The sequence below is a fragment of the Hesperophylax consimilis genome, chromosome 20, assembly GCF_061612785.1.
Source record: "Hesperophylax consimilis isolate HC1 chromosome 20, BYU_Hcon_1.0, whole genome shotgun sequence".
NCBI lineage: Eukaryota > Metazoa > Arthropoda > Insecta > Trichoptera > Limnephilidae > Hesperophylax > Hesperophylax consimilis.
In genome coordinates, this window is record NC_142855.1 from 23193266 (window position 1) to 23216849 (window position 23584).

The following is a 23584-nucleotide window of genomic DNA, read 5'->3' on the forward strand; positions in this document are numbered from 1 at the left end:
ACGCATCCACCACTAATAGACCTAGACAAACACCCTGAACCCGGGCACCCCTGCTAAGCCACCAAACGTAGTAAATTTAGTGAAATGTAATTTAACAAAACCTTCACACAGCATCCCCAAATATGACATTGTTGATTATTACCCTCAAGGCCTCCTGTGTGAAGCCAATATATATTTTAAAAAGTGTAATGTATTAAAACTCTGATCCGGCTCGAAGGACCAAATGATGTATAATTTTGGTGCGGCAACAAATTTTTCAATCTCTTCAATCAGATACCATTTCACATGAAAACCAAAATAAATAGTTTGTAGGTTAGGTACATAAATTGATATTATTTGTGGCGCGCTCCAGAGCGGTAGATGCTGTAGCTACTCTCAGTATTGCCTTGGTGATCATTCAAAAGCGAGACTCCTAAACTTAAACCATCTTAACCAAAAAACGAATACATAGCCTTGCAAATTATTCCCACATTTTCAAATTGTTTTTTTTTTAAACTTATGTTTCAAACTAATTGAATTTTACATCGTTGAGATCATGTTTATTTGTGAATTTGTATGTGTGAATAAATGCACATTGCGTCAAATATTAAAAATACACTTTACGGTGACTGGCCATTGAAATAAAAAAGAAGAAAAAAACTCTTAATAGTCTATGCTTATAATTCACAAAGTGTCTATGGCTTATGCCGACAACTGTCAAAGTCAAAACACCGTGTTTCCTAGCGTTATGGAGCGCGGGTTTATAAAAGTTTTAACATTTCAACGCTAAATAATTACGCAAACAAGTAAATATCACACGAAATCATTGCGGAAAGATCCTCCATTATTAAATTAGCAATCTCCGTTGAATACTCGAGGAATTAGATAGGAAATTGTTCGTTTGAAGTTGGTTATCGTTTGACATAACCTCAACATGACTGGGGTGCTGTTTGAGGATATTTTCAACATTAAAGATATGGATCCTGAGGGAAAGAAGTTCGACAGGGCTAGCAGACTCCATTGTGAGTCAGAGTCCTTTAAAATGGATCTGATTTTGGACATTAATTCGTGGTTGTACCCGATGGAACTTGGCGACAAATTTAGGTAAGTTGCATCATAAGTATTTTTGTTTTGTGAATAGGCATAGGGAATTCTGCCACATCCGTAAATATATATATGTGTATAAATTTGATTTAGTAACCGAACTGTAATTTGCATTCTTATATATATTTATACCTCATTTCCTCGTGTTTCACTGTAAACAACACTCTATTCTGTCTCAGTAGATTTCCACTTTTTCGAGCAAACAATATGGCGTCTTATCCTATTTTCGGTAACTATTCAAGATCTCTGGCCACGCTTAATACAATATTTTTTAAATAAAACCTTTTGATTCACCTTAATTACTATAAAAGGCAACAATCTGCACTTGGGAAATTTTAATTTTAACATTACAATTTTCAATTAGGTGAAATGAAAATTCGCTTTCGTTGTATGGGATGACAGCCATTTACAATAATTTAACTAAGCGTGGCCAGCGATTCCGAATATTTACCTAACTGCCATATTTTTAGACGCAAATAATTGAAATTACCCACCTTTACTACAAGAAACAACTATTTACATGCACAAAATAGGTTATTTTAACGAAACTTTCGTTCCACGCAAAAAGTTCAAAATGGCAAAGGGATTGTTTTATAAGGTAAATTTCGAACTTTAATTAAAAATGGAATTACAACGCATCTTTTACCATCTCTCCCGTCGTGAATTGTTGTTTTATAATTTCCATAATGTGTTTCCATATTTTTCTAACAACAATTGACTTTGTAACTCATGATGAAACGATATTACAGATGTATATACAGTGAAATCTCGATCGATCATTACTTGAATCATTGTTTTCCTGCACGTGTCATTTATTTCTGCCAGTCGCAAATTAATTTCACACAAACCGTGATGTTCCACCATTTTGGGCGGACTCTACAGTAGCGATGAGTCGTTTATGAACAATCTGCACAATTGAGCTAGCTATTGAGTAAACCGTACCACGGCTCAATTTTGGAGGTTCTTCCCTTTAGGTGAATTGGTGTTTGACCCCCCAAAATTATAAGACAACAATAATAATAAATTATGTGCATGGAAACAACTGGTCTTATTCTTAATTTATTTGAAATGTACCACGAAACAGCAGAGCTGCGAGCTGCGGCGGCGAGTGACGAGCAGTGACATCTGTTGTGTCTAGTAGAAGCTTTCTTTCACAAGTCCACATGATTGGCTGGGTCAATTTAAAGAATGTCCCCTTTTGCATCTTCTGTCCCTATGCGCGCCATAGAATAAACGAGATGGCACTATGTCTTTCATCGAAGTAAATATTATAGGTCATGTTGGTTTTTTATTTTACACGCTTGTCGTGTGTGGAACAATGGTTGTTTTTCAATTGCTTCGCACCCAATATCTTTGGATACTGCGGACGGTCGTTTCAAATTCTTATTTTATTTAGTTTAATTTTGTGCACAACTACATTAAAACATAATCTCTTAAAAATAATTTAAATAAGTACACGGATTGTGTATTTATTTCCAATTGACTATATTAACATAATATGTATTTAGAGTCGCGGACTTGCAAATTGATATAGATAATATTGTAGGGGCATTTTTCACAACATCAAATAAAGATTAGTCACACATTTTTTCAAATGATCTACCGTGCCTGGATCCCTAGAGCCGCCTCTGACGGTTACTCCTTTTCTCTCTCTCTGGTTTCAATCCTGGGATTGGTTTGCAGCAATTTCATCTAATCTCCTCTTCCATTCTTCCCTGTCTTGTGCGGCTCTTTTGACTTGTGCATATGATGAGCAGCGCACGTCCACCAGCAGTTCCTCCAGGTACTCTCGTCCCCTAGAGTTGGTCCCCTCGGTCATACCCTCCATTATGACATGCAAGAGGCCTTCTTGTCGTATAACATGGCCGATCCATCTTGCACGCCTTTCGGACAAGGTCCTGAGCAGGTGCCTTCCTCCTTCGATTCTTTGGAGAACCTCCTCATTTGTAACATGGTCTCTCCAGGAAATTCCTAACAGTCTTCTATAGGACCACATCTCAAAAGCCTCTAGTCTCCGTTTATCTCTTTCGGATAGGCACCATGTTTCGCAGCCGTACATCAAGATACTCCATACATAGGTCTTGATGAGGAGTATTCTCAGTTTTAGGTCTATATTATTGGATTCTATTATTTTCGACCTTTTATTGAATGCAAGCCTAGCCTGATGTATACGGCTGTCGACCTCGCTCTTAGACCGACCGTCCCATGTTATTTTGCTCCCGAGGTAGACAAACTCCTTGGTGTTCTTTAGTGGAACTCCTGCCATCTCTACTCTCATCTGATGTTGCGTTCGGCCTACAGTCAGCAGCTTTGTTTTGTCTTTATTTATCTTCATGTTGTAGTTGTTTTGAAGAATGCTTTGCATGGTTGTTAAGGCCTCTTGCAGTTCTTCTTCGCTTTCAGCCACCAAAGCAATATCGTCAGCAAACCTTATCAAACTTTTACCAGGAGATATATTAGAAAAACAGCGCCATTAAAATTATCCAAGTATTAATTATTGTTATTACATACTCAGAGACGTGAACAGTGTCTGACATCTGGACTTGGACATATATACCTAAATCTACTAACAAGCTAGCATCTAATTATTCTCGTGGTATGAGGCGGCATACCTGTACCAAGAGTCATTCATGTGCTTACTCGATCTGGAAACCGTATCGGGACAGCACAGTATTCTCTTTGCTCTGCGCTCACAGCTGCCGTTCAATTGAGCCGTCGTTTAATTGAACCGTCGTTCGATTGAGCCGTCATTTAATTGAACCGTCATTCAATTGAGCCATCATTTAATTGAACCGTCGTTCAATTGAGCCGTCAATTCATTGAACTGTCGTTCAATTGAGCCATCATTCAATTGAACCGTCATTCAATTGAGCCGTATGAAAATATTGAGCTGGTACAGTGTCTCCCGCTCTTAATAATATGAGTGATGACCCATCTGTACTGTACAAATCTGCATTTATACTGCCAAGAAGAATATATGACCAAATTTTCGGTACTAATGATATTATCAAGCCACAACGTGATTGCTTTCGTCAATAACGTTTATATGTAATTTATTAGGTTATGCGTGTCTTGTGTTCCAGATTGGTGTTGGCAACAACCTTGAGAGAGGACGGATATCCGGACGGGGGCGAGTGGAACCCGGAAGATAAAGAGTCGACGAGAGCTGACAGTTTTGAATATGTCATGTACGGGAAGATATACAGGTAAACAATCCAAACTAACTAACCATCTAAACAATTTGAGTATCACCGTCCCGGGAACCGTTTATTGGACAACCAACACTAGTGTTCGCGCAATATATAGGGGATTGTTAGGTATGCATCCACAGGCTTAATGGACAAGTGTAATGTCAATACAAAATCCTGCAAATGTCCTACCTACCCTTTTACCCATCCCAAAATGTCACCATAATAAAATTATTGTTGCGACACACGTAAAATCGGACGAGTGGTGTCAGTTGCTCATCAGAGTTCGTAGTGATAACTAATATCAGACAGGGCGATTATATATTTGTGAAGTGAAATCATCCAAAACTCCTGGAGACGTGTGGTAATCATCAACGGGTGAGTCCATCTTTCCTGCATTCCAATCTGGGCTTATCTTGTGCTCCAGAAGCCCAGATTTATACCTTTTTGACTATTGCACTGTCCATCGGGTTTGTCGGATGTATAAATCGTCCCATAACCTAGCATTCGGTGTAGTTTGGGACTGGTCCTTTGGGCGTGTGGCATAGGGCTTTGCTCTGCATCACCTTTAACCACTCAGAACATTAGAACGTCAAAAGACGTAAATATGATAATAGCGGTCAAGATATTAGAACGTCTTTTCACGTAAACGCGCGAGATTTTATAAAAATCGATTTATTTCCATCACTAGTATACGGATTGCCATGATTTAAAAAACAGAGTGTCGATAATGAATAACGCTACGCGTCTGTATTCAACAATATCTATGGAACGTAGAACTGCATTATCTAAGCCGATTGAATCTGTCATCTTGTTCGTTCATAATTTATTGCGTTTCTAAATAATTTATTAAAAATATTTTAGTTTGGACGGTTAATATTTTGAGGTGACTAATAGTTTTTAATTATATTTCTTCAATATATAAAGTGTTATTTCTTTATGATACTCAGAAAAAAGTACATTTTTCACGGCTTTGAAATAATGGGTATCGATTCTTACATATTTTTGACGTTTTCAAAAAATATATATTTAGAAACGCAAATATTTACTTATAACAACACAATGCAATAGTGGATTTCATAATCTTTCCAAAACATTTTTTAGAATGAGGCTACGTTTCCCAAAACGTGAGTTATGATGCTTTTAGCAAAACTCGTAAATAACACAAAAATTATCACGTTTTGACAGTTCTCAAAGGAACACATAGTATATAAATGTCTTTGTCTGAGAGGTTAAAAATATAGTATAACTAGGTCTCCCCAAGTGGTTCGCTGAATTTGGTGACTTAGCGGGGGTTCCCGGGCTCGTGCGTGAGGTTTTTCTAGGTCTGCGTCTGCCCACTTATGCGTGGGGAGCCGGATCGGGAGAGACTGGTTGAGGGAGACCATTTGACCTTTCCAGCAGGACTCTCTCGACCCAATCGCCATCATTTTCCTCAAGGCCTCCTGTGTGGAGCTACTGTAAAAAAAAACCATCAGGCTGCTCCCGCAGGGGTAGGCAGAGAGGACGGATCACCAAACAACTTGGTCTTGCCACACACTCATCTTGCCTCATTCACATTCATACATAATCTCTCTTTCAAATCCCACATATATGACATTGTCTCCCGCGCCAACAAAATGCTTGGATTTGTTCTTCGTAATGCGAGATCATTTACTAATGGAATCGCGATACGGAGAACATATGAAGCACTTGTCCACAGCATCCTGGAATACAGCTCCATTATTTGGGCCCCTTCTGAACAAAACCATATCTTAGAAATAGAAAAGTACAAAAAAGGTTTATGCGTTACCTGTATATGAGGGAATATACATACTATCCATTCCTGTATCCATCCTTGTTCTTAACAGGAATGCTCGATTTCAATACATTAGAAGCCCGCAGAAAAATATTTTTAGGCAAACACTTTTTTAAGTTAATCTCTGGTACAATACACAATCCGCCTATGTTGAAAGAGGTTAACTTTTATGTCCCTAACAATTATACTCGAGGGAGATCCCATGCACTCTTATATGCTCCGTAAGCGAGGACTTCTGCCTATCAGAACGCGCCAATACACAGAGCGACTCAACTGCTTAACGATTCTGCATTAGCCATCGACATTTTCAATGTCACCTACAGACAATTCAGTAACTATCTTATAACGCATGTGACAAAATAGTAAAACTGCCTGTGTAAACCTTTTAATTTGTAATCTTCTCCATGATATATTGGTGTATAACCGTTTCATGGAGAACATGAAAAAATAAATAAATAAATAAATAACCTTCTATTTCTCTTGACTCTTGACATGGCCCTATCCAAGTACACCTTTCTTTGTTCATTCGCTCTACATGCCCAAACTAACCAAGCGTCCTTTTGTCAATCTTATTCATTACATTTGTATCGGAATTCTTTGCGAATCTCTACATTTCTCACAGAATCATACATGATTTTACCACTCACACGCCTCAAGGATCTCATTTGTACAGCATACTTTAAAACTTCCGCTCTCAGTTCTATACCTCACTGCTATACATCAGGGTAGGTATCAGCATTCCATTGTAGACTGCTAGCTACCATTCAGAATCAAAACGCTGCTGGAAATGATTGGTTTTTATACAAATCTACAGTTTTATTTCGAGATTGATGAAATTTTGCACACTTGGCTTCAAACAAGAGAAAGGTCACTCTCTATATCTAAATTCGTAATTCTCAATAAAAAAGACAACATTTTTTTGCAAGGACATCATCCTGGAAAGTTTGAAACTATGCAAATAATCCTCTTTGTATGTTTTACGCACAATTCTAATGCGTCTTTTCGCTTTTCCAATACAGGATAGAAGGCGACGAAGCTGCTACGGAACCGTCATCGCGTCTAGCGGCGTACGTGAGTTTCGGCGGTCTGCTGATGCGTCTGCAAGGCGACGCCAATAACCTGCACGGCTTCGAGGTGGATCAGCATATTTACTTGCTCATGAAGAAGCTGGCCTTCTAATTCCAAGACGGACTTCTACGCAATTATGATATACTATATTTTTTAATTTAGGTTAAGTATATAAAAATTTTTAAAATTTAATTTAATTTTTTATTTTTACCTTTTGTGGAAAGTTCCAATAGAAAGTTAGCTATCATCATGTTAATAATGAGATACGCACAAGCGACTCGATTTTTGTGCGCGTAACATACGCTCCACTCTTGAGTATTCGCCGTATTATTTAGCCGAAATTTTCTCGGCTTTCAACACCTGAAAATGATTTATTTTGCAGTCTGCCAATCTATTATTGAGTATGGTATCATAGCATGGGGAGGCGGCACTTCATCTGCACTAGACCCAATCATAAAGGCTCAGAAAACAATTTTAAAAATAATTCTAAGGCTACCTATAATTACAGACTTGAATCTAATTTTTAATATTATGAATGTGTTTGATGTTCGGCAGCTATATGCAAAAACTATCCTAACTCATCTATACTCAAATATACATAATTACTATGAAAAAAGTTCAAATACACGATGTAGGGGCAACTGCTGTACCTGTGGACAAAATCCCGATTTTTCAATAAAACAATATTTTTAATTTTTTGGGTATAACATTTTAATTAGATTATTTTTTTATTTGGAAAAGAAATAGTTAAGACACAATAATTACTATTAATAATTTATTTTAACCACTTCAGTGTCGAGTTATTAACATTTATAAAAAAATGGTATATTTGTCCATAGGTACAACCAGTGGCGGCTCGTGACTTTTGGGTGTACTAGAGTGCTAATATTATAAAAAATGGCATTTCTGATGTTGTTATAGCTGAAAACGATTTTTTATTTTTTTTTGAAAATCGATTTTTTGTATGAAGATTTTCAGGAAATTTCAGTATAGCCGTGCGCCGCATGGAATTCCTGAAAATCATCATACATTCATACCATTTTTCAAAAAAAAAAAAAATCGTTTTCAGCTACAACATCAATTAAGCCATTTTTTGTAATATTAGCACTCTAGTAACCCAAAAGCCACGAGCCGCCACTGGGTACAACTACCCAATATACCTATGGACACACATCATTGTACCTGTGGACGTTTTTACTTGTGGACAGTAATAATATAAACAAACAAAAAATAAAGAAATATAAGAAAGAAACCGTCTTAACTTAACAAGTAATAATAATAACATTTTAATGGTGTGCAGTCCGTTAAATAGTCTTATTTATTAGCATCACATGCAGCTCTGTATAACTCTTCCAAATCAATGTTTTATCTTTGATGCTGGGACCTTTTGAACCCTCTTTAACCCTTGAAGCTTTATTTTTTCCTCCCCTTAAATTAGCCTTTATTTTGTTGTGATTTCTTTTTATAGATGCGTTCATTATCTCATTTTATCGGGGGTGTCTATCAGTATTCTAGTCCTACCAGGTTTTCTTCCTAGTTTTTCTGTCTTCCTGGGTGGCGCTTTAGGGAATGGACATATACGCACTATATATGCACTGGAAATAGAAACAAAATAAATTCTTAACCACTCAGAACATTAGAACGTCAAAAGACGTAAATATGATAATAGCCATTAGAACGTCTTTTCACGTAAACGCGCGAGATTTTACAAAAATCGATTTATTTCCATCACTAGAATACGGATTGCCATGATTTAAAAAACAGAGTATCGATAATGAATAACGCTACGCGTCTGTATTCAAGAATATCTATGGAAAGTAGAGGTGCATTATCTAAGGCGATTGGATCTGTCATCTTGTTCGTTCATAATTTATTGCGTTTCTAAATAATTTATTAAAAATATTTTAGTTTGGACGGTTAATATTTTGAGGTGACTAATAGTTTTTAATTATATTTCTTCAATATATAAAGTGTTATTTCTTTATGATACTCAGAAAAAAGTACATTTTTCACAGCTTTGAAATAATGGTAAGCGATTTTTAGATATTTTTGACGTTTTCATAAAATGTATATTTAGAAACGCAAATATTTACGTATTACAACACAATGCGATAGTGAATTTCATAATCTTTCCAAAATATTTTTTAGAATGAGGCTACGTTTCCCAAAACGTGAGTTATGAAGCTTTTAGCAAAACTCGTAAATAACACAAAAATTATCACGTTTTGACAGTTCGCAAAGGAACACATAGTAAATAATAGTCTTTGTCTGAGAGGTTAAACTTTAAAAGATATATCCACAGGTACAATCATCGTGTTGTCCACAGGTACAATTTTGACATTATAAACTTAAATTGTTATAATGTCTAAGATAATCTACTAAGAAGGTTTAAATATCGTCAATGGGTATATGATATGTTATTTCTCAAGGAAAACTAAATACATATTGAAATTTGTGATTCGGGTATTAGAAAAAACCGTTTCAATATGGTAATAAACTAACTTTTTATTAAAAAAATATTGTAGTTTGCTGCGCTTTCCAAGTTGGGACAGAAGAGAAATGGCCGTTAGTCAGTGTTGCCATATAACAAAATTACTACATGTTAATATTTTTTTTGTAATTTTAGGTTTGTGAAATATGCATAGTGTCAATAGGTACAGCAGTTGCCCCCACCTACTCGAAGAAACAACAATAACTTACTACAAATTCCGATAACACATACTACGTTTGGTCAACGAAACTTTAAATACTTTGCGACAAGACTCTACAACATTCTTCCAGACAGCATAAAACAGTGTGATTCACAAAAAAATTTCAAAGATAATGTAAAAATTTGGATCAAAAATAAGAATAGGGCCTTCACCGGTGCATTCACCCAAATTCGCAGTCATTGAAGTCACCACATTATTGAGCGAATACTTCTTAATACAATTATAGGTATGTTCAAAGGTATTAGGAAGTAACACGAAAAATTCTGCCTCAACACAGGCTAGCCTAGTGAGGCGGTATTTGAGAAACCTCAACTGTACTTTTATTTTCTCTTTACCTTCACAATTTTTTATAAACTTCCGATTTTGTTGTCCGGGTTAAATCTTCCCCAAAGGAAAAACTTAACCCTTCCACACACTTTTCCACAAATGATCATCTAGTCAATCAACATTATGCAAGTGCATTATATAAGCAAAATAAATACAAAACAATACAAGAACAACACGTCAACTCACCAGAGATCAAATGGGAAAATAATTCACCGACTCCAGATATTTTCATATCAGAGGGTTCGGCTCGGTAGAACTTCTAACAGGGCCTATAAATCCTACTGATCCCTCAACATAAATATTTAAAAAATCTTTCGTTATCCTACTTGTATTCAAAATGACCGACTTTTGCATCTTTATATATAAATACTTTGACAGATCCAATACGCCTAAATGTTGAATGAGAGAGCTAGGTATAATGCCAGTAGCCGAAATAACGAATGGTAATATTTTTATAGTCTGAGAATGCCAAATTCTTTTTATTTCATTTCCTAAATCTGTGTATTTTCTTATTTTTTCATTGACAGATTTTTGAATATTACAAGAATTTGGAATAGGGACATCAATGATATAAGTTTTTTTTTTTTGTTTGTATTATTAGTTCTTCAATGTACACCATAATATGTATGTATAGTTGTAATGTGTAAACTTTCTTAAATAAAGATATTATTATTTTGCTAGTGTTTGTACAAAACGCGACACGTCAACTACGGGTTTGACGCCATTGGCACGCTGCTGACAGTGCTGGTAGCACTCTACGCTTGTTGCATTCACGTTTGTTTGATAGAAATTACGTCTGCACATGTTGGAAATTGGAAAGAAACGTCAATTTGACATCATTCTCTTTTAGTTAGTTCCTCGGGGTCGACAAATTCCCCGGAATTAAAATTTATTTCGTTGTATGGGTGAACCCAAAATCTTCTTATCGCTTGACATTGTGTTAATTCACAGCTGCACTTGGAAAAATGATAATATTCGGTATAATTCAGGTAGTGCCGTGTACGCAAACGGAGAGAGTAAAAGGGAGTCTTTGAAGAGTAGCATACCGGTAGGTTACTTGTAGTTGCGTCGCAGTCACGTAGCTTGAAAGTATCTGTGTGTACGAAGTGCGTAATATAAATACAAAATGCTGCATGAGATGACTTACTGCTAGAAGTTTGTCCCTATAATGAGCAAGCAGCATTATGCTGATGCGCTCATATCTGATTCTACAATAGTAATTGAGTTGTTTTAAATTTAAAATAAGTAAATCCTTTCTTCTCTCCAAATAATAATCTAATCGAGTGTTAAATAGGTTTATATTAGTACAATGGATGACATGTTGTGGAAGTTAGTTCCATGCTTCCTCTACTCTATGTCAGTAGAATGGATGACATGTTGTGGAAGTTAGTTCCATGCTTCCTCTACTCTATATTAGTAGAATGGATGACATGTTGTGGAAGTTAGTTCCATGCTTCCACTACTCTATATTTGTAGAATGGATGACATGTTGTGGAAGATAGTTCCATGCTTCCACTACTCTATGTTAGTAGAATGGATGACATGTTGTGGAAGTTAGTTCCATGCTTCCACTACTCTATATTCTATAAATGCTGGCGTCCCACAGGGATCGGTTCTGTCTCCGACTTTGTTTTTGTTGCACATCAATGACCTTTTGACATGTGCACCGATTCATTGTTACGCGGATGACAGTACAGTTCATGATAGCTTTTTGTTTGACAAGCCCCCAAAGGGCACACAAACTCCAACGGCTCGGAGGGCTTTGAAGCAGATAATGGACGGTTATCTCGAGAGTATTTCCTTCTGGGGTAAAAATAATCTCGTCGAATTTAATGTTTCAAAGACCCAATCCTGTCTGATTACGTCTAAAAGGGATCCAAATGATAATCTAGTCTCCTTCAACGGAAGCAATCTTCCGAACAGGCCTTCCATTGATATGCTTGGTGTAACTATAAGTGACCAGCTCAGGTACGGTGGCTCAGAGTAAAGCTGGCCTCTCAGAAGCTGGGCGTACTGTACAGGGCCCGCAGATACTTTAATAGTACACAACTGCTGACCCTGTACAAATCGCAAGTGCGCCCTACTGTCGACTTTGGCAGCCATCTCTGGTCCGGAGCCCCTAAATACCTGAAAAAAACCCTTGACTCTGTGCAAAAACGGGCGGTCCGTTTGATAGATTCCCCAATCTTAACAAACGGACTGCAATCTTTAGAGCACAGGCGTCAGGTAGGTATGCTGTCCTTGTTCTATCTGTATTACAATGGAAGATGCTCTGAGGAACTAGCGTCATTGATCCCTTCGGCACCGGTGCGTAGTCGGGATACACGCCAAACGCGCGCCCAACATTTGTACACAGTTGACATTTGTCACATGAGAACGGGTCGCTTCTACGATTCGTTCTTAAGTTCAACAGCTCGGCTGTGGAACGAACTGCCGGCCTCTGTGTTTCCTCCCTCCTACAACATGGGACTCTTCAAGACCCATGTTCACTCCTTCCTCTCCACAAAAAGACCCTCCACACAGCATCCCCAAAGATGACATAGGCCCTGAGGGAAATTATTTTCTTCAGGGCCTCCTGTGTGGAGTTAATATAAAAAAAAATAATATTTGTAGAATGGATGACATGTTGTTGAAGTTAGTTCCATGCTTCCACTATTCTATGTCAATAGAATGGATGACATGTTGTGGAAGTTAGTTCCATGCTTCCACTACTCTATTTGCAAGGAAGTGTTTCCTAGAATTGAATGCAAAAGGTGTTTGGTTAATTTTTTTGATTTATATTTTTGTTGGTGGTGAATGTATTTTGAATACCATGACAACTTTAATGTCCAGATAAAATTTTGAGAGTCTCAATCAAGTCACCTCTTTCTTTTGACGTTGGTAATCTTAGTTCCTCGAGTCTGTCTTTATATTGCCGGTCTTTCGAAGCTTATGAATTGCTACGTTCGTTATCTCACTTTCTTTAATGGCTTTTACTAGCGTTTGCCGTGTATTTTGACACTCATTTCTGCAATTTGGTTAGAAATAGCGGTAAATACAATAATTACCGTATGTTTTGCTTGCAACTTAGAGATTTCTACGACACGTTCACTCGAGCGATTTTTGACATATTTATAGAACCTAAAAATATGGGATAAACGGCAAAATTTAGGTGGATTCATTGGCTTTAAACCGCTGTGGGACTACTTTAATATTTCCCACCAATGTCTTGCGGAACACTGGCTCGCGGAATGATCTGTGGAACCTCTGATTACCGTCGATCATGACGAAGCAAATTTATTCCGGTTTTAGCGTTCATCCTCTACCAGTCACACTCTCTCTTTGCCACACAAAATAGAAAGATCAACCTGATGGCAAACAACAGAGGTCTCACATTGTTAACAAGGCTTTCTACACCGCAATAAGCAGTTCATATGTTTTCGTATTAATATTTTGAGGAATGATATTGTTGAGAAGTGAGTTAGTTGAGAACTTCACAGTTGCACTCATAGAGGGCAGCGCAAAGAGCTTGCTTGGAAGTCCGCAAGATGGCAGCTAGTAGTCAGTAGTCGCCAGGGCCAGTGAGAATGCTCTCAGACAAACTTACTGTTCCCAGATCTCAATTAGCCAGCTTCTAAGGGTTTTCCAATAAGAGGTGTTATTTTGATATTCAATCGTAAAAGATCAATGGTTTCGTTGCTTGTGTTGCACGTAGCGCCGTCTTGTTTAAAGTAAACGTTGTCCAGATCAATACCATCCAATTCAGGTTATAAAAAATCATTAATCATCTCTCGATAGCGCAATCCTTTCACCGTAACTGTTGCTCCAGCCTCATTTTCGAAAAAGTAAGGTCTAATGACTCCGCCGGACCATAAACCGCACCAAACACGTTGAGGATAGAGAGGCTTTTCAACAATAACTCTTGGGTTTTCCGAGCCCCAGATGCGACAATTTTGCCTGTTGACGAAGCCACCGAGGTGGAAATGGGCCTCATCACTCAAGATGATTTGCATTTGATTCACTCAAGTGAATTTTAATAATTTCAATGCGTTGTTGAAGCGTGTATCGTTCCATTTTTATTAATGGCGTAGTTTCTACTTGTCAATGAAATAGCGGGCTATTCAAAATAACACCTCTTATTGGAAAACCCTGTAGTTAGGCCGACTATCGAGTCACCATTGTAATAAGCGAAGTATTAATAAATCCCTGATTTATCACAAAGAACCAATTATTTATAATCTCCTTCCACGAAGAGTTGGAGAAATGTTTGTGGGAACAGATATGAATTAAATAATACAATCGATCGCTCAAGTGAATATAAGTTTTGAAGTGTCATTGATTTTGATTGTATTATTAGTATGTATTTATGGTTTAGAAAGAAATCCACTCAGAATGTTCACATTAAAAACATTTATTTATTGAATGCTCGCAGGGTTTTTACAAACATAATACATATAGAAAATATACAAACACTATACAGAAATAACATACCACTGCATACACATAATATGTACATATCAGTACAATAACTACTAATAATTTTACAAACATAACAGTTACATATATTTACAACTAATTATTATTTTTGCTGTGATGCAGGACGGAGAAGTTTCGAATATATCGAAAAGGTCTGTATATGTATTGTCAGTTCGGTGTAATCGCACTCGAGGGAGTGATAACTTGTTAAGGTCATAGTGGAAAAGATGGTAATCGAGCAGATTTAACAGGGACACAGATATTTATAACACTTTGAGAACAGTTGATGAAGTTATTCAGTAATTTAAAAAGTATAAACAATAATTGATAGTTCTCCGCGTAGAAACTACCAGTAGATGTAAGTTACAAGTTGTCTAAACTTGTATTGAACATAAATAAGAACCTTCCTTTGTAATTTCTCCAAGCTGGGCAAGTTAAAAGTATAAAGTGGGCCACACACAGCTGCGCCACAAAGTCCACGGACACGATTGAAACTAAAGCTCCATGGATACGTCACGCTATGCCATGAAAACGCCCAGTTTTGTCTCAGCTGTCATGTGTTTGGGGGAGAAACGTGCTTGCCCTGGGCCCCGCAAGCTTCGCTGCGGACAAGCGTGCGCCTCTGACGTCACATACCCACGCAGCCGTGCCTAGCGTGCGTGTGGCCCGTTATGTGTGTGGAGATGCGCATTTCAGCTGCAATCTCACAAGTATGCAGTAAAGAAGTTTCATTGTCTCGATGCTATAAAAAGTACTTATGTTACGTTTTACAAAACCTAAAATTTGCACAACCTGATTGGAAATTATTATTATTGTGATTATTATGTGCAGAGCAGGCAGCATTCTGCTGATGCGCCCATATCTGATTTCACAACAAGTTTGACAGTAATTGAGTTGTTTTAAGTTTGAACTAAGTCCTTTCTTCTCTCCAAATGTGAATCCAATAGAGCTTTGAATTGATTTATATTTGTTGCATCGATGACATGTTGTGGGAGTTTGTTCCAAGCATCCACTACTCTATTTGCAAGGAAGTGTTTTCTAGGATTAGATGCAAAAGGCGTTTTGGTAATTTGAAGATTTCTTGGATGCTAGGGCAACTGTAATGTCCAGATAAAAGTCTCGATCAAGTCACCCCTTTCTCTTCTTTCTTGTAAGGTTGGTAATCTTAGTTCCTTGAGTCTATCTTCGTATCGTAGATCTTTCAGAGCTCTTGGTATTTTGTCTCTGTACTCTCTCTAACAGATTTATATCCTTTGCGAAGTGAGGACTCCATATTTGGAAAGCATATTCCAGGAGAGGTCGCACATATGTTTTATATATTTTTAACATCATGTCCGGTGTTAGTTGTTGTAATTGTTTTGCAGTGATGTTCAAAGGTAAGTTTCCTTAAGAAAATAACTCAAAGGTCTTTGTTGAATGACACGAGTACATTATTAGATTAATAATATATATATATATACCTATTCTAGAATATATAATTCTTTCTCAAGAGGTGTAAAGAAGAATCGATTGTACCAGTACACATCCAAATAAAAAGACACATCACATCCCGGAAAGCAGATAGAGTATTCCAAAGAGCGGAGGCTGCACTATTAAGGGAGAGGATCCACAATGTGCGAGGCGAGCTGGATGGAGTATCTCGGGACCTTTTCGCTCTACATCTGCACCTAAGTGCAACCCTTACCGAAGAAGACTGGAGAAAAGTTGACAACATGACTTACCAACAAGCAGTAAGATCTAAGCAGTCAACAGATGCGAGACAGAAACAAAAGTTTGAAAGGCTCAACCGAGACAAAAAAGGTGATCGAAAACAACTCGATCAAAATAAAGTTGTCATCAACATTTCGACCCTTGCGTTGAGCCCAGACGCAACTTCTGTACTGGCAAAGGGGATGAATTTTGCAGTGGCCCCCAAAAAGATACCTGTGGAATCCATCGTATGTGGTGTAGAGACTGCACTACATACAATGATGAAAGTACACAAAATGTCAGAGGTGCAAGCAGAGGACATCCGGCAAGAGACTTGCCATATTTTGAAAAGGGCTGAAATACCCCGCCCCAATATCACGAAAGGAGAGTTTACGGCCCTAAAAGAATTACGCGCCAATGAGGAAATCTTGGTTTTGCCAGCCGATAAAGGAAATGCCACTGTCGTGATTAATACGGCAGACTACACAAAGAAGATGGAAGACCTCTTGTGCGATTCAGGCACCTATAAGAAGATTAAAAACAACCCCACCAACAAGATTGACATAAAGACAAGGGAACTAGTGAAAGCTTCTAGCATCAGGAAAGAGGATTGGTCTAAGCTTTTTGTAAAAGCCTCTAGAACTCCTGCCCTGTATGGTCTCCCGAAAATACATAAAAAGGAAATCCCAATGAGACCGATTGTCAGCGCTATTGGCGCTCCTACATACAAACTTTCCCAATACCTCTCAAGATTACTGCAGATGCAAACTGTTAAAACTGAATCGTGGATTAAGGATTCAACAGATCTGATAAGTAAGCTCAAGAAAGTTAAGACTGAGGAAGGAGATATTCTGGTCAGCTTTGACGTCGTGTCACTTTTCACAAATGTGCCTCTAGAAGACTCCATGACAATGCTCAGGGAGATATATGAGGAAGACATTTGCAAACTTTTTGAACACTGCCTCAAAACGGGATACTTTGCGTTTCAGGGTGAACTATTTGAGCAATTGGAGGGAGTTGCGATGGGCAGTCCGTTATCGCCAGTACTAGCCAACTTTTTTATGGAGAAGTTTGAAGAAGTGGCACTCGACACAGCTTCGGCTGTCCCTAAAGTATGGTGGCGCTACGTTGACGATGTCTTTGCCATTTGGCCTCATGGAACGGAGAAACTAAACGAATTCCTGGACCATCTTAATTCTCTCCACAGCAAAATTAAATTCACAATGGAACTGGAAAACGAAGATAAAATCCTGCCCTTTCTAGATGTGGAGGTGATGCGGAAACACGATGGTAGCCTAGGGCATACTGTATATAGGAAACCAACCCATACGAATCGGTACTTACACGCTGATTCGCACCACCACCCAGCGCAGAAGAGAGGACTTATCCATACATTGGTGACCCGAGCGACCAGAATATGCGAAGAACATAAAATCGGAGCGGAACTTACGAAGCTGACCGATGCACTGGAGCGTAACGGCTACCCAGCAAGTCAGACAAGGCAAATCATAAGAGCCAAATCTGCACCAAACGAAGACAGAGTTGAACAAGAGTCGAAAGGCTGTGCCTTCCTGCCTTATGTACACAATGTGACAGACAAAATTGCCAGGCTTTTGAGAAAGGAAAATATCAAGACTGTCTTCGGAACAACAACAAAGATACAGGACTTACTGAGGTCTGCAAAGACTAAGTTTCCTCTGGAAACAGATGGAGTGTATAAACTCAGCTGTTCCGGGTGTGACAAGGTCTATGTAGGCCAGACAGAGCGGACTATCTCAAAAAGAATTTCAGAACACTTCAGAGCTTGTAAACTCGGCCACCCTGACAAATCGGCAATTGCCGAGCATTTGATTGACACCGGGCATTACTTTGGATTTGTTCCTGAAATCCTGGGGAGACCGAAAACTTATAGAGCACGGCTGATTACGGAGGCCATTGAAATTCATAAAAATCCCGTAAACATTAATAGAGACGATGGAGCTAAGCTTAATAGTTCTTGGTATCCGGTAATTGACGGATACACCAGAGCTAAACGAAGAAAACCACATTAAATAAAAAAAAAAAAATATAAAAAAAAAAAAAAATAAAAAAAAATAAAAAATGATACGTTAATGTTAGCTCAGAGGGTTGGAGCTGGCAACACGGTATCACAACCTCATACTTAAGCTCACATTTTAACACAACCTCAAATAAGACATCTGCCCTGATGATGGACACTGCAATGCTGTCCGAAACGTTGGCTAAAGAAGGAGTTAGCGCAACACGGCATAATACCCCAAAAACAAATAACAAAAATATTCTAGAATAAATCAAATATTTCTTAGGTTATAAAACAGTTTGTAGGTCTCTCCGGAGGTCAATCTTAGGTCTCGCTGTAGGTCAACTGGGGGGGGGAGTACAGTTTATCCTATTTCAAAAGGATCAGTCAAAACCCAGAAAGCCCAGATTTTGGAAAAGGGAATTCCAAAAATGCGGAAATTTTCCATTAATCCTGAAAATAAAAAAAAGAGTTAATGTCACAAATTTTTTTTTCGAAAAAATCGAAGAAGCGAAGCTAACAGTCCACAATGGAGTGGTGATACCAATTCTTGTGTATGGTAGTTAGGCATGGAACTTGCAGATTAACCTTTCCCTTACTGTGCTAAAAAAATCCACGCGTTCCGGTGCTGTGTAGTCAATACACATCTCAAAATAAGCGATTTAATATTCATAGCTAATCGATTATGTTTATTATATTTTATATTAAAAGTGATAATTGTAATTTAATTGCTGAAAACTTGAAACAACCCATCGGCAGATGCTAAAGAAACGTGCGAGAGGTCACATCTAACGACGGTTCGCGGCCGACTGGCTAGCGGCGCGGCTGGCGGCTGGCACAAACACAGCTGTGCGGTCGTAGGTATCGATGGTCTAAATCAAAAACTACAACTGCAGAAGTGTGGATGTCTCATGTTCCCGTATAACGAACTAAAGCGGGACATCAATAGCGTGTCATTTCCTCGCACACTCTTCGCGTATTAGTATCACACGGTTGATTGTATTTGGTGTATTTGTTCTCGATTTTTAACAAAAAACTCTAAAAAACCTAAAATCTGAACCCAGAATTTATTATATTTATAGAGTTATTAAAGTTATTAGAAGCAATGTGTAGTAAATACACAACACAGATGAGGAAAGGTTAAAGTAGACCGAATGCTGTAGAAATGAGATCCCTGAGGAGTATGTGTGGTTGAGCCAATGTTGTAAATGTGGAGATCCGCAAAGAATTCAAGGTTGATGTTGACGTAATGAATAAGATTTAGAAATGGACGGACACTCGTGGCAGATGTGGCACGATCAAGTGATTCAGATACTATGTCATGTCAAGCGGCATAATAACAGAACAGTGCTTTGTTTTACGTGAATACCGCACAAGACTCCAAACTGTCCAGACCCAGTGAGACTATGGCATCCACAGTTGGGGTATATAGGCTAAAATCAAGAGAAAAAATCACTGAAAAGAGATGGGGAAGAGGAAGATTGGATGAAGTACCTGACCTTTCGACCTAACCTATCCTTTCGGAGAAACAATGTGATCACTTTCGATTCGGGAGGCGGGTACGCGTACCGCCGCCCCAGGAACCATTCATTGAATAACCTCTGCTGTAGGTTACCCCAAGTGGCAAGCTTTGCGCCAGGGGTGCCCGTGTTCATGGGACGAGGTTTGTCCCGGTCTTGGCGGCAAATGCCACAGAAATCGTTAGAAAGAGATAACAAAACGCTTTATATTCAAATCTAAAAAAAATATATAAACATTTAATACCAACCATTGAACCCCTGGTTTGAGTCCATCTTGTTCAAAAAGTTCTTTAAGCACTCCATCCGAACTTGCATGGCCTTCGAATCTGCTTCGTGATCAAGTCCTGACGGAAAGTTGGACTGCTTCAAGTCTCCTGGACATATCAATCACAATATTATTTATTTATTTTGTAAGAAACAAACAGCTTTTATATAATATAAAATGATAGATATAAATATACAAGTTAACTGAAGTCAAGCCACAGAAGTTTCTTATGTTAAAGTGCATTAGAAATGAAGTTTTAGTAACTTAAAATTAATTTGGTGTTAAAGGAAGGGGAGAGGAAGAGGAAAATAGGAAGAGGATAGGAGATGCTCCCGATACATTCCATACTCTCATATTAATAATCGATCGTACGCATTACTTCATATCGATATTTCTTTAGGTTATTACCAAAAATGTCAATGCTGTAAAATTTTGTATTATATTGTGCACATATACGAGGAATTGGGGAATTTTTTCGAATGTTTGTTCTACACGAGGGTAGATAAAAGAAATCAGATTGTCGGGTTGATCTAGACGGAATATGAAGATTTGTAAGTTCTGGTGAGTTTAGACCATTATTTAGGATTTTAAATAATAAGATTTGATCAAAAATTAGATGTCGTGTTTGGAGGGAGTTAAAATTATGAAATTTAATGGATTCGGTATAATTTGAGAAGTGTAAGATTAGTTTTAAAATTTTTTTTTTGAATTCTTTCTATTCTTTCGATATGGGCTTATTGGTGAGAACCATGACCCACTCCGATAGTCCTAATGAACCAGGATCCTTCACTCCTCAAGATGACATAAATATTCCATTGAAATTATATAGAACCCATGCAGAAGAACAGTATTATGCTAACAATAGTCATCATTGAGATATCCACTCAAGCGATTTTTGGCATAATAAGCGATCTCTTGCTATGTTATAAATGGAGAGTTCTAAGTGGATTAATTTAATTGGACTTTAAACCGCAGTAAGCAGTTCATGTTTCTGAATGATATTAATTAAATGTATGTTATTATAGCCTTCATGTATCTATATTCCGTGCAGTTGAACACATCTACCATTTCATGTAATCTGGGTACAAGCGAATATCTAAATGACTCAATCCTGATATTGTTGTTACAGTTAAAACGAATTTTGGATCGAGAAGTTCTGGAAGGTAATTAGGCTGAGTATATTAGGGCTTTCTATAATACCATTAATAATAAAAGTTGTGTCAGAAACAAGTCTTCATCTGTGAGTTTAAATAATTTTAATTCTTACTTTGGAGGCTATAAATTATGGTTTCTATTGGATATCATTTTGAGTACGGATCTCAAACCAAAATGTCATAGAACGGGTAGTTTATGGGTCGAGAGAGAGAGAGAGACTGAAGACGTCAAAATCTGTCTCCCTCACCCAATCCCACCTGTCAAGCATTTGGTGGACAGAAACATCCGCAGTCAAAACCCGGATAAACCTCGCCCCGTGAACCCGGGAACCCCTGCTAAGTCACCAAACATAACAAATCACTTGAGGTGACCTATCGCAGAGATGTTGTTTATCCAATACATGGTTCCTGGGACGGCGATACCGATAATGTGACTCGTTTTCAAACAACGATTTTCCGGCCACTGTGTTTTCCTCCCTCCCACGACATGGTTGTCTTCAAGACCCATGTTCATTCCTTCATCTCTTCAAAAAGAACCCTCCACACAGCATTCCCAAAGATGACAGGACCTGAGGTCCTCCCGTGTGGAATTAATGTAAAAAAAATAATTTTTTTAAATAAACGTTGGAAATTTTGAGAAGTATTGTAGACTATCGTTACATCGTGGATAAGTGAAACGGGTAAGTGAAAACTCACGTTCTTTGATGGAATCGAGGGCTTCGCGCAGGTTGGCGGTAGCGTCATCAATGGTCCTGCACCTCTCCTTCATGTCTTCAGCTGGGAACCACTTGCGGCACGAGGAAAGGCCCCTGTTCATGTCGGTCTCAAAAGTCGTGGAAATATCAGATAACGCTTTCGCTGAAAATTGAACGACAGCAGTCATTAATAAATAAGCATTAGCCAATATTAGTATGTACACTTATTTACTTATTTTTTAATGCTGTAGAAGTGAGATCCTTAAGGCTTATGTGTGGTAAAACCATGTTACACATCGAGGGCTAGTCAAACAACGTTACCTACAAAAAACTTACCAATACTTCTTATTTGTAGACACCCATCCATAGTACGGCTTTTCCAATAAGAGGTGTTATTTTGAATAGCCCGCTATTTCGGTAGATGTTACTTTTGAAGCTGGTATTTTTTGACATTTGACAAGTAGAAACTACGCCATTAATAAAAATGGAACGATACACGCTTCAACAACGCATTGAAATTATTAAAATTCACTTGAGTGAATCAAATGCAAATCATCTTGAGTGATGAGGCCCATTTCCACCTCGGTAGCTTCGTCAACAAGCAAAATTGTCGCATCTGGGGCTCGGAAAACCCAAGAGTTATTGTTGAAAAGCCTCTCTATCCTCAACGTGTGACTGTTTGGTGCGGTTTATGGTCCGGCGGAGTCATTGGACCTTACTTTTTCGAAAATGAGGCTGGAGCAACAGTTACGGTGAATGTATTGCGCTATCGAGAGATGATTAATGATTTTTTATGGCCGGAATTGGATGGTATTGATCTGGACAACGTTTACTTTCAACAAGACGGCGCTAGGTGCCACACAAGCAACGAAACCATTGATCTTTTACGATTGAATATCAAAATAACACCTCTTATTGGAAAACCCTGTATTGTCGATATTTTCGCCAATTAAAGCGATAAATGGTGTTTTTAGCGATAATAAAAAAGATTTTTTAGTCGCTATAATCTTGTATTGACAGATTGTAGAACGAACATGACACACTCTACTGTAGAAACATGTGCAATGTTGATTTTCAATCAATAATACAATAAACATGTTTCAAGTGATTTTGCTAATTTAATTGTTTTTTCCATCTTCCCGACTCCCATTCCTTGAAGTTATCCTATGAAGCTATTTTCAATAATTAATGCTACATTTCTTAAAAATCAAAGCTATGAATGGGTTTCTCTACTTATTGGTAATTTTGTAGATAACTTTGTTTGACTTTAAATCCTCGAATTGTTGGTATATTTTACTGTAGATTAAATGGGGTGACAAATTACGCAATAAGTTGAAAGCATTTTATATAACTCCATATTGCTTGCAATATAATCCTGTCACACCTAAAAAGATGATGTATTAAAAGTGTTGGCGTTGCGACTGTATGCGCTGTGATCTGCTAGCCAGGATACATTTTAAAAATATGTGACACCCTCTCCTGCCGTAGGCCAGAACAATTTACGGAGCGCGGCTGTTATCTGCCAAAGTGACAGATCCCATACAAAGAAATGATATTCCACGGCAGTTTAAGATTTTGAACAAGCAAACGATT

At 37.9% G+C, this 23584-nt stretch overlaps 1 protein-coding gene and 1 long non-coding RNA gene across 2 annotated transcripts; one reads left to right on the plus strand and one right to left on the minus strand.

Annotated features, from left to right (window-relative positions):
* The first annotated feature begins 697 nt into the window (after window positions 1-697).
* LOC149414373 (DNA-directed RNA polymerases I, II, and III subunit RPABC3-like) lies at window positions 698-7294 on the plus strand. The gene is made up of 3 exons (XM_089643704.1): window positions 698-1083; window positions 4167-4289; window positions 7089-7294. The coding sequence occupies exons 1-3, from the start codon at window positions 914-916 to the stop codon at window positions 7246-7248; spliced, it is 453 nt and encodes a 150-aa protein (XP_089499830.1). The 5' UTR covers window positions 698-913; the 3' UTR covers window positions 7249-7294.
* Window positions 7295-20114: 12820 nt separating this feature from the next.
* LOC149414374 (uncharacterized) lies at window positions 20115-22114 on the minus strand. The gene is made up of 2 exons (XR_016304116.1): window positions 21993-22114; window positions 20115-20251 (listed from the first exon to the last, which is right to left on the minus strand). It is a non-coding gene; the product is annotated as an uncharacterized LOC149414374 (long non-coding RNA).
* Window positions 22115-23584: the final 1470 nt, after the last annotated feature.